The 11,509-nt window shown below is 36.6% G+C and overlaps 1 protein-coding gene across 3 annotated transcripts in view; it reads left to right on the top strand.

The window, feature by feature from the left end:
* The window catches only part of GPR160 (G protein-coupled receptor 160), a 12,884-nt gene extending 4,072 nt beyond the window's left edge, over positions 1–8,812 (top strand). Inside the window, exons 3-5 of one of the 3 annotated variants that reach the window (XM_026062073.1) lie at positions 153–259; positions 1,248–1,430; positions 1,930–8,812. In XM_026062073.1, coding sequence (XP_025917858.1) covers positions 1,984–3,003 — 1,020 coding nt within the window. In that variant the 5' untranslated portion in view covers positions 153–259; positions 1,248–1,430; positions 1,930–1,983 and the 3' untranslated portion in view covers positions 3,004–8,812. The other 2 variants (XM_026062065.1, XM_026062080.1) reach the window with 2 other exon arrangements.
* The last annotated feature ends 2,697 nt before the right edge of the window (positions 8,813–11,509 follow it).

The raw sequence follows: 11,509 nt of genomic DNA, 5'->3' as shown, positions 1-11,509 counted from the left end.
CGAGCCGCTGTGCCGCTAAAGCCTGGTTTTCGTGCGGCTCCGCTTTCTTCCTTAACTGGCGGCGCTGAGTGCGGGGAGTTTTCTTCGGGAAAAGCGGGGAAGCAGCGCCTTTTCTTACTCAGTGGCCGTCTAAACTGACTTTTACCCTATAGCGAACTTCTCGGGCCCTTCTGAAAGCGGGACTCGGACTTGCTGGCGCCGCTTGACTGCCGGCGCGGTGGTGTGAAATGGTGCAAAGGAGCACGCTGGGGAACACCAGGTAAGAGTCCTCGCTCGCGTAAAGGGTGAGTAATGGCATAAACGCCTCTGCTGTTCAGCCAGGGCCTCTCCACAGCAGATGAAAGATTTAACCTGTGTGCAGATTACTTGGCATTGCGATAACACGAATGGATTAAAACTATCGCGCAGCTGACGAGTGAAACTGCAAGCCTAGGTGGGCTTGTACCACCGTTCAGTGGTAGCTAGTGGGCACATACCAACTTACAGAAGATCCTGCAAAGTGTTTGTAACTACTCTGTTCTTCTTTCCACTTTTCAGAAGATACCCATCTCAAAAATGTTCATTGGTTCAGGCAAGCTAGTAATAAAATGTCAATTTAAATAGAAATGAATCATACTTAACAGATTCTAAGAAGCTACTACTTCTTACAGTTGCCTTAAGTTTTTCTTTCACTGCTGTTTTTGAGAATACTGACACAATTTCACACTTTCTGTTTCTTCAAAGCTAGCTCTCAGAGGTCTAGTTATGTTGTCGTTTTTTGAGGTGTTTCCTGCTCTCTTACCTAGTCTGTTAAAAGATTTATATATTAAAAAAAAAAACCACCCTGACTTTCTAGAAAAGGCCTCAAGTGATTCTCTGCAGTAGGCTTCAGCACAGGTGATACATGCCATTTCTGACTAAGATTGCTGCTAGGTTTCAAATTTTTCTCCAACACGCTCCCCCCCAACAAAACACAGAAGCAGTAAGTAGCTTCTTCGCAGAAAAGGGTAGTGGTGGGGAAATGGAAATGTAAGCAAARTAGCAGTTACCAGTTTTGTAGACCTGCTGAGAGTTAAAAATGAATGTGGAAAAATGTTTAATGCTTTGCATTCATCCATGCCTCTAAATAGAGGCACTATACTAGATCACTATATAGGCCCTGTAATAGATAATATCACCATCCTGTTTCTTTAGGAAAAAACATGGATAGCTTTTTCTAGTACATCATGCTGACATACATGAAGCTATTCTGTGTTCACTTTGCTTAGGAGTTAACACATGGAAAAGAATTATTATAAAGAAACTGTGCAAATCCCAAGGGAAGAACAGCTATTCTGAGGTGTTGTCTTTTGTAACATTTAAATTACTAAAAGGAGAACAAAAAACCTAGTCAACTAATGAAGCTTGTTTACTTTGGACTCCRAGTTGCAGGATTTTAGCAACTGAAAAGGGTGAGTTGGGATGATGCTTTTTCTGCTTTTGGGCTATTTCTACAGTCTCAATTCCATATAGATTCTATAACCATAATAAATTGTGAAGCATACTGTGAACTGCTTGCATCTTGTGCAATTTCTGTCTGCTATGTAATTATCAGTTTCCTCGAAATACATAGGAACTTCTTTGAAATGTCAACCCCTCTGCCCAACTTGACTGAAAGACCCCATGCTTTCTAAAGGAAAGGGACAGAGTCAACATTTCTTAAACCTTGTTTCCTTAGGAAATTAGCTAGAATCATTTAAGCCTGTGTTGACTTTTTAGCTCTCAAGAGAATGCAATTTCAAGAACATAAAATTTAGGAACTTCTTTTCAATTTAATGGTGTTTAATGAAGCTTTTCACTCTTAAATTAGGAGCCTGGAAAACTCAGATGTAAAGGTAGCTAATATGATGGAGAATAACTTATAATTGATAGAAGTACCCCAGGAATAAACTCTTAAACTTTCTTTTTCAGACATGAAGCACTGTTCCCTTTAATATTTATTTTGCTGGTTCTCACCACTGGAGGATGGCTGCCATACTCTGTGAAAATTGTTCTGGTTGGTACCACTATACACAAGTCAACCAACCTCTTGACATCAGCTGCATGTTGCTCCTTATTATGCTTGTAAAAGTGTCCCTTGATCTCTTCATATTGCGGGTTAAACAGAAAAATGTGAAAGTTAGTTTTATGGGATACTTTTGTGTTTCACTAGCACTTCTTGATTTCATACTGCTGATGAATATAGCTTTAATTTTCTATTTTGAGGACTTTGCACTTTGGGGTGTAAGATATACCAAATACCACATCTGCCTGTTCACTCAGATAATTTCCCTTACCTATGGTATTTTGCATTATCCAGTGTATCTTGTGGCTGTTCTGGATTATTATGTGACTATACCCCAAACATCTCAGCCTCCTAAAAAAGGTCAAAGATTATTTTATGTATTTGTTGTGGTTTTTATATGGATTTCAGGGTTTTCTTATATTCTGAAAGTTCCTGCTATCTATGAAGAACTAGAAATTCAGAAACACTTTTCTCCTTATCAGTGTCCTTCTTATGTTAGTGTGCAGAGCTACTCTGTCTCATTTGCCATGCTGCTTCTCATAGGCATGGCTCTTCTGGCTTGCTGGAAGGAAGTTTTAACGATGTTACAGTCTGTCAGGATAGTTTCCTTTGCCAGTCAGCCTGTTCTGATGTTCCCGTATGCATCTGACAACAACAGCACTTGCTGCAGGCGGCAGCTTCTGACCAGACTTCTCATCTGTTTTCTTGGCACTTGGGCACCATTTGTTCTTCTTCAAATTATCATTTTGTCTCTTGGTGCTCAGATTCCAGCCTACATGGAGATGAATGTCCCCTGGCTATACTTCATCAACAGCTTTCTTATTGCAGTAGCATACTGGTGTCGCTGCCATGATGTTGAATTGACAGAGGAGATGTGGTCTACAGATCCATTTGTCAGCTGGAAATTCTGCTTTGCACCATTTGACAATGAAAATACAGAGCCAGCTGAAAAGCCAGGCACAGTAATTGTAATCTGTTAATGAGCTGCTGACTGAAAAGACTGCAAATAAGTGCTGTACAACAGAAGTGCGTTTAGTGCTCTGACATTCCATGTCCTTCTGGATAATGCAAAGAAATGCTCTAGAGCTACAATCTCTGGAAAGAAGTCTAACATTCACCAATAGTGTAATGAGTATCCCACCATAATGCAGGACACTGCACCTTTCCACACTAGTTTTTGAACCAGCAGGTGCTTGCTATATGCTAAAGAATTAAAGTCTGAATTTAAGAAAAGACCCCACTTAAACAAGTTTTCAGTTGAACTTTGTTTCTTACTAGACTGACACTTGTTTTAAACAGAATAATCTCAGGGTTTATAGTATAAAATGCAATAAAGTTTTCTAAACTGGAGACCTTATCAGTTATGTTTAAGTGTTACCTACTGTCAAAGGCTCAAACAAGTTCTGTGACTTCTGAAGTGTACTTTCTTGATAAAGTGTGACTTTTCTCAGTTTGATTTAAACTAAGTTTTCTTGTCTGTTTTAAGGGGGATAACTTGTTTTAGTTAATGTAAAACTACAACTCCTACAAAAATAAATGCAAGCTTTGTTTACATATTACCAAAAATATTGTAAGATGTGTAGGTGTTGCAACTAAAGGAAAGATGGTGATGTTTCATTATGTCCTTGCTACTGCTACTCTATATAATGTATATGTGTGTATTAAAGATTAAATGCATTACTGTCTGAGAACAGTAAGAGTTTYAATTTGGCAGCTCTTATGCTAACAGTAGAAAAACACAGGTGTGCTTTAATACATGAACAGTTCAACTGAATTCTCTATCCTAAGCAGATGTATGTGAGCTTAGAAGGCTAATACCAAAGGGGTTAAAGTAGAATAGAACTTACTTACTTTAGACAAATATAACTTGATTTCAAAAGGGCCTAATTCAATAGGGGAAAAATTTAGACTTTTAACAAAAATATTTTATTAATTTTCAAGTTCCTACAGTTTTATAAAGCTATTGCTTTAATTTATGGAAGACAAATAAATGATCCACAACCAAAATAGACAAATGGAAGTAGCATTTATTTCTGAAGCACTGAACTCACAATACAATGTCGTATTGAAATATAAACTATATAAGTAAATGATGCTGTAGGTTGGTTAATCGTTCACTCAGACCCACAGGGAACAATGGTATCACACAAGAATACTCAATAAGAAAAATATGCAATAACAAAAGGTGCAATTACAAGCAAGTTTAAGCAGCATAGTATAAGGTGCTTTGTTTCAGCATTTGTATAATCAGTTTATCCATTAACAGACAGATTAAAGAAATCTCACTTCTACAGATCATAACAAATGAGAATCTAAAATTCATTCACATGCTAGTTGGTAATAGGAAAGTGCTTTTTAAAAAAAAAATGGTTCACAAAGTGAARATATTTTACATAGTTCACTGTGTGCTCTTCAACTGTAAAATTTAAATTATTTTGGGTTACCATTTACATTATTATATATCAATTATAGACATAGATCTAATTGCAGAATTTAATGCTACGTATGCTAAAATTTCTTATAAAAGAATATTCCAGTATATCACTCCATGATAAGAATACACAATCACATATCTATATCATATATTAAATTTACATTTCTGCAATATATCAAATTCCAATTATCATTCTGATTTATCACTTCATCCCACATAGTGCTTCTTTCATCCACAGTGTGTCATAAATTTCTTTGAGGTTTCATTAACTATGTTTTAGGGATGTAACCAAAAGGAGATGAGCATTTTTAAAGCAGTAGAAAATGGTTTGGGGAAAGTCTACTAAAAAGGGAATCAAAATGACAGTAAATTATCAATAACTGATTTATAAAACTAGTGCAATAARAGGAGGCAGTATTTAACAACATAGTTTGAAATGTTTGGCACCACAAATTTCATCCTTTATGCTGAATAATGTATTTTGAAAACAATTCTACATCCATGTAAAAAGTAGGAAAACATGTACAATGTTAACCTTGAAAAACAACCTTAAGCTATCAACCCCTGCTCTCAGTTTCTAATTGCTGCTGTTTAGTGCTCGAGATACTATAGAATAAACCAAGTCTAAACACACTTTTGGACACAGCATTTCTTCAGGTTTTATATAAACTGGATACCCACTGAAATGGGGTTGACAAAATATTTACAAAACCTAATTCCATTTAAAAACCAGCAAATATCTCAAATATATTAATGCACCAGGCATTGGAGAAGATCCTGAAGTAACTAACCCCTAAAGAAGCAGGTGAAAATACCTAATTTCAAATTTATTTAACAACCGATGAAGGTAAAGTTATTCTCAAGAATATAGATTTTAGATGTTTGTTTCATATGGTTAGTCTCATCGTTCAGATTCATTAATGCATATGGAATGGAATTGTAAGAAGCTGAGTAAGACTGCTGATATAGTTACCAATGTGATTCAGATTCTCAAACCATAATTAATTTTACACATTCCCATTTATTCTGAGGTGGCAGAATTCCCCTAGTTGCTGCAGTCCTTCTAAAATCATTTTAAATTTTGAGATCATATTTTTATATGGAAGCCACAACATGCAAGCAAAGCAAGTACTGAATGTACTGATGTTACATCATGTTCTTTCTCCCATACTTTTTGGGAAAAGGTGTCAAAAAATGTCAACTGTTGTTAGGCTGCCATTACACYCACCAAGTAGATAACAGTGGCACTACAGGTTTTCACTTAGCATCCAACTGTGGAGTCTTAGCCTGGTGACTATTAATACTAGCTTTCTTTTTAAGCCCATTTTTATCCTTGACCTTTTACCTAGGGARGTACCTGATCCAGTGGTGAAGTGATCTGTATCCTATTATCCTCCTAGTGGACTAAGTCTTTTCYTCTCTTTGTACATTATTTTATCTGGTGATCTGGGAAGTCGTAACACTGACTATTTGGTCTGGCAATACAACCATACATCATTACTTAGAACAGGATTACAGATTCACTGCCGGACTTAAAGAGGAGAGAAACTATGTTATGAAGGTGGTAATATCTGAAATCGTAAGAACTACAGACAACCACTGCTATATCTCCTCTATACATTGCTTCTTGTGCTGTGCAATTAACAGCTTTAAGCCTTTCAAATATTTTACAGTCTTTTAACCACTGTTACCATGAACATCAAATAATCCCATGAGAATTAAAGTGTTAACCCTTAATGATAAACATCTGTACTCATATCAAAATACCCTAAAAAAATCAAGCTGATTTTAATGAGCTATTCTATATGCTTTCAACTCTAAATGAAAGTATTTGGCACCCATTAATAAAACCCTTCATTCTCCTTATACCACCTTTCATCTTTCCTGATCTGTATCAGTTCACTAAATTTGTATCACAACGAAGACTTAAAAGGGAAGCTGCTCCCCAGAATCTTTCATTATTCTTTCAACCATCTACTTTACAAAAGGTGGCAGAGAACATCAACGTCCCRGCTGCCAACAAACTGACCAGGTAGCAGAGGCCTTCACATGGGTTGACCTGATTTCACCCATAAAACAGATATGCCTCATGAGTCAGTTATATTTGTGCTTCTAGCCTAATCCCATCATCAGTAAAGATACTCTGATGTAGTACCTATTAAGAATGCTATAATCCTTTCAACAATCCTATGTAACAATACAGTGCTTTTTTTGCACAATTAAAATACTCCTTGAATGTTATGCATTGCACTTGCATGATATTTATGATCCTTATTCTATGAATGTATAGTTGTGCTCAAATTACAGTTCTTTCCAGATGGAAAAATCTCTTCAGATCATCTTCTAGATCCTTACAGTACAATCACTTTGGGTAATTTAGCAGGAAGCTGAATATATGCTGTAAGTTTGTTTAGAATTTTTAACTTGAAATCTATTCATAACACTGATTGCCAGAACTGTGCTTTGAAAAAGCTGGATCAACAGCTACAACAATTAGGCTATAAGCTTACTACACACCTTCAATTATAAACATATTTTATATTCTCCCCTTTGAATTTTTTTTTTACTTCCACTTAGCCATATGAGATCAGTAAGTAATACACACAACCTCCACGTGAATGAGGACGTGTGTAAAAGTTACAATGTAGGTTACACAAACTTACAGGCAGCTTAGGATAAGGGCCTTGAATAAATGTGGAATTTCTAACCATGAGACCCAGAATACAAGTATTATACAAATTGCTCTAGCCAACACAGGTGACATTCACAGTGCAAAAAGCACATTTAGAAATCTATATGGAGAAGAAAATGGCACATTGTAGAGCTCTGCCTAAATTATCAAGATGGTAAAAATGAACCAGCCTGACTTACACAGATTAGGGTACATCTTCACTACACAGTTACCTTCGGTGACTGGCATGCCAATACTTCAATCTAATTAACTGAGCGTGGYTGTAAGTATTCCCACAGCAAAAGTTTTGCCACACTGCATGTGTCCTAACTGCTTTTGTAACCAGTAAATGTCCCAGACTCCTACTGAAGGATACAGACTGTCCATCAAGCTTTTAGACTATGTTAGGGACAGCTTTCTGATAAAGAAATGGACATAGTATCTAGACAGCAGGCACTTACTTGTATCATCATCTCTTTCTAACATTACTATTTTCAAAGCAATCCAGTGGATATAGCTATATAGGAGCTTTGGAGTCTAACTGAATTCCCATGAGTAAAGCCAAATTCATTTAAAATGAACTTAATTTAGGCTTAGCTTAAATAAATTAAGCATTAAATGATTCTAAATTTCTTTTGCATACTCTGTGTTCACAATATTTCCTGACACTACAGCTCATTGTTCAAAAGTGACTTAAAAATTAATTCACTATGAGCAATTAATAACACCTTACACAAATTATGCATTTATAGCTCCATTTGCTCCATGCATCCCTATTCCATTCAGCATTCAACAGAAGCAGAATATTTAAAACAAAATATGTTAAAGTGTTAGTTTCTTTCCATCTCTAACAGACTAATTTTGGTGTAAAGTTAAATATCCTAACAAGACTGTCACAGAGTTATCATCTGCAGCCTAGATCAGTGAAAAAAGTCCGGCTAGTGGGTGACAACTATATTTCTAAATACATGCTAACAGGAAATCTCTAAGTAATACTGGTAAGATAAACCTGCAAGCTGCTACATACATGCCTAATTTACAGTATAAATAGTCCCAGTACAGTCAGGAGAACTACTCATGTTTTAAATTATGTAGGTTTCTAATTATTTGCAAGACTAGGACTCACAGCACAAGCTGTCAGTGAATTCTTTAATTGCCTAGAGTTATTCAATTGGTCAATGTATAGAAAATTTCTTAGGCTACTGAGCTGCAAGTTTCTGTACCAATATTGTGGTGCTAAAATGATAGCAGGTATCTGAACTAGGCAGCAGTTTTAACCAGTATGCCAGGCAGTGACACTCTATACCTAGCAAAGTCTCATCAACTTCAATTCAAACTATAGTTAAGAAAGTTTTATAGCTGAACATTTTCTTATAGCTAAGATCAAGATGAAAAAGATGTGATCCAAAAGCTATTATAAACCTGCTCAAATACTTATTTCAGTCCTAMTTCTTTTCTCTCACTGTCTTATCTGCATTTATGATGGACTGATCTGTTCTATCCAAAAGACGAGACTCCCACTTGTTTGTTAATTTGTCCAAAAAGAAGTCATGGAAAAAAACTGTTCTTATAGGAAAGAAATGGGGAAATGCATGCTTGCAGAATATAAGCCTTCTATTTGAGATAGCTTATTGACACAAATATAACAAAGGTTTTACCCTCCATCAAGAAATTCAGTTCTAAATGGATTGGTGGATAAAGGCTGGATTTGCAATGCAGTCTGTTTAAAAGCACTTCAAACACGCTCTGGTGAACCAAGGCAACCGACAGTTTAACTTGACAAGGTGGTTATTATTTTATYCCATCTATAAGCAAAGGAATCTAAGGACTCATGAAAGCGAGGCAATATGGATTGGCTGGGAGAAGCTGGCAGTTCATTGTCAATGCTTGTTTTCGAACAAGGAGCAGCCCAGAGCTCCCGGAGAGCTCTAGTCACCAGAGGTGGCCTCGCTCCCTCCCAGGACTATTCTGTTTATTCCTACTCCACAGCAGGGTTGCTGAGTGATCTGAGCCAGATTAAGTAGCGGAATTTGCATACACATTTTAAGCATTTGGGGGCATTTCTTTAAAACACAAAACAGAAAAACTCTGATAACTATTTTACCTGTTGAGACAAGCATAATAGTTATAACTGTACTGGAAGAAATCTTGACAGTCACATTCAGCCTAGTACCCTGTGTGAGGAGGTTGCCCTGAGCTAATGCTGAACTTACCTTAGTAAGGTAAGATGGAGATCAGTGAAGGTAGAGGGATTTTTTTTTTTCTTTTAAAGAGAAGGGGGAAGGAAAAGCCACCCAACATATATCCTTTCTGAGCTAAGATCCCATGGTGTCCTGTATTCCTTCCTACAGGAGCTGAAATATTACCGTGAGATGGGGCACAAAGCAGCAGCAGTCTGAAGACACAATAAAAAACCCTGGGAAATACAGCTAATGAAAGGGATTTGTGATAGACCCATCTAGTGGGAGTAAGTGTTAAAAAATAAAATTAATTAAAATCAGCAATACTTCCTCTTTTGGGGGACAGTCTAGTTTAATTTGTGGGGAAAGCCATGGAAAGCTTTCCAATATAAGCCTGGGAAAATCTCACTGATTTGAACAGAAACAGAAGTGATTGATACACAAAATGGTTCTGGAGGAGTTTTACTTCAAGTATTGTATTGCTTTTTGAGTAAATTCAAAAGATCCTGAAATAGACCTTATTTGCACTTGAAAGTTTTCCAGCCTATTTTTATGTACACATGGTATTTTTTAAATTGATTTTATTGACACAGTTATACTAGCAAGAGCTCTAGTACATGTGMATTTCTATCAATATAGGTTAGTATAGCTGTGTCTAAGTTCCTACTTAATGCCAAAATAGTTGAAGCAGAAAAACTTTCAATATGCGTATGGCCCACATTCTTAGTTGCTGTATTCATGAATATTTAAAGCATAACTCACTATTTGTGGCTCTCCAAAAACCACAGAAAATGTAGTGTACCGGAAGAACTAGAACAAACGTGCATTAATCAGGCCTACTCTGAGCTCCCGGCATCTGTCAGTAATTAGTCTGACAGCCATATATAAACACTAGCTGTAGAAGTTCTCCTGAAAGCTGTCTAATATACCAAGATTTAAACAATCATGAAATTATCATGCATGTAACACCACTGTGATTAACTGCAGGTCTAGATAAGACTCACAACATAAGTCCACATTTTCAAATATGCCTTAAGCCATTATCAATTCACATTTAAATATACCTACTTTTTACATCGCCAAAGAACAATATGATCAGAAAACAGATTAAAAATTAGCCAGTGATATTTTTGTATAAAAATAATAAAACTTTAAGACAAAAGCCAAAGGATAAATATCTAAGATATCTTTAGTCTTCTATTAGCTCATCAAAACAGAAGTATCCTCTAAAACATATGTTACAGATATGCTACACAGTGTATCTTACAGAAATGCTACAAATGAGAACCTACTGTCTCCATTATTTGAATATCTTTCAAMTGAACACTGCCAAACAGCGAACCTTCAATTAAGTTTGTTTGACAACACTAACTGAAGATAGAAAAAAAACCTAGAAAGTGCTCATCAACTTCCCTCCAAAATAAACCCAGACATCAACTAATTCTTCTCAAGCCTTTGGTGCCATTCGGATTAGGGCTCTCACCATATRTTACCAGGTAACAGCAATGGGTAGTCCTAACCTGCAGCTTCAGTGGTTGATAAAAATATTAGTAACACTCCCTATTAATAAGCTCAAGCAGTTGCAATTAAAAGCAGTGATTCTGTTGTTGATCTCTGGAAGATATTGGTAGGAAGTCTGTTAATAGAAACAAAGTGATAGTCTATTAAAGGAAAATGAAGCACAGATTCTTCTGCAATCCCAATTTACTCTTTAAGGACGTCACTTAAACAATACACATCAATTTACCTGTGATAAACCTTCCTTTCAGCCAGTGTATGTGCATTGACTTCTTTTGATCTARGCCAGCAGTTCTCAAACTTTAGATAAAGTTCCTCTTCTTTTCAGGAATAATTTAGGGGTCCCCTTGCATWTCTCCCTATACAATCATATCTTATGCACTAATTTGCATAAAACACTTATTTGCAGACTCACATACACATATTTAATTTAAATATACATAGCAACTCTATCAACACACACACGCTTCTTGCCCCATACAAAAGCTTGGGAATTCAGGGCTGTACCTACAGGGAGCAGAGCTGCAAAAGGAAGGGAACCGAAGGTAAAGAATATATCAACGCACATCCATACACAGGCGAGGGGGAAGCAACGGCTGGGAAGGCACTGCTGCCTCAGAGCCCAAGAAGCTTCTGAGAGTGTCAGTAACTTGGGGGACGAGTACCTTTTCTGCACCGGGGGG

Source organism: Apteryx rowi, unplaced genomic scaffold, assembly GCF_003343035.1.
Source record: "Apteryx rowi isolate R43461 unplaced genomic scaffold, aptRow1 scaffold_10, whole genome shotgun sequence".
Lineage (NCBI taxonomy): Eukaryota > Metazoa > Chordata > Aves > Apterygiformes > Apterygidae > Apteryx > Apteryx rowi.
Note: the sequence above shows the minus strand (reverse complement) of the source record. Positions and strands in the feature narration are given on the sequence as shown.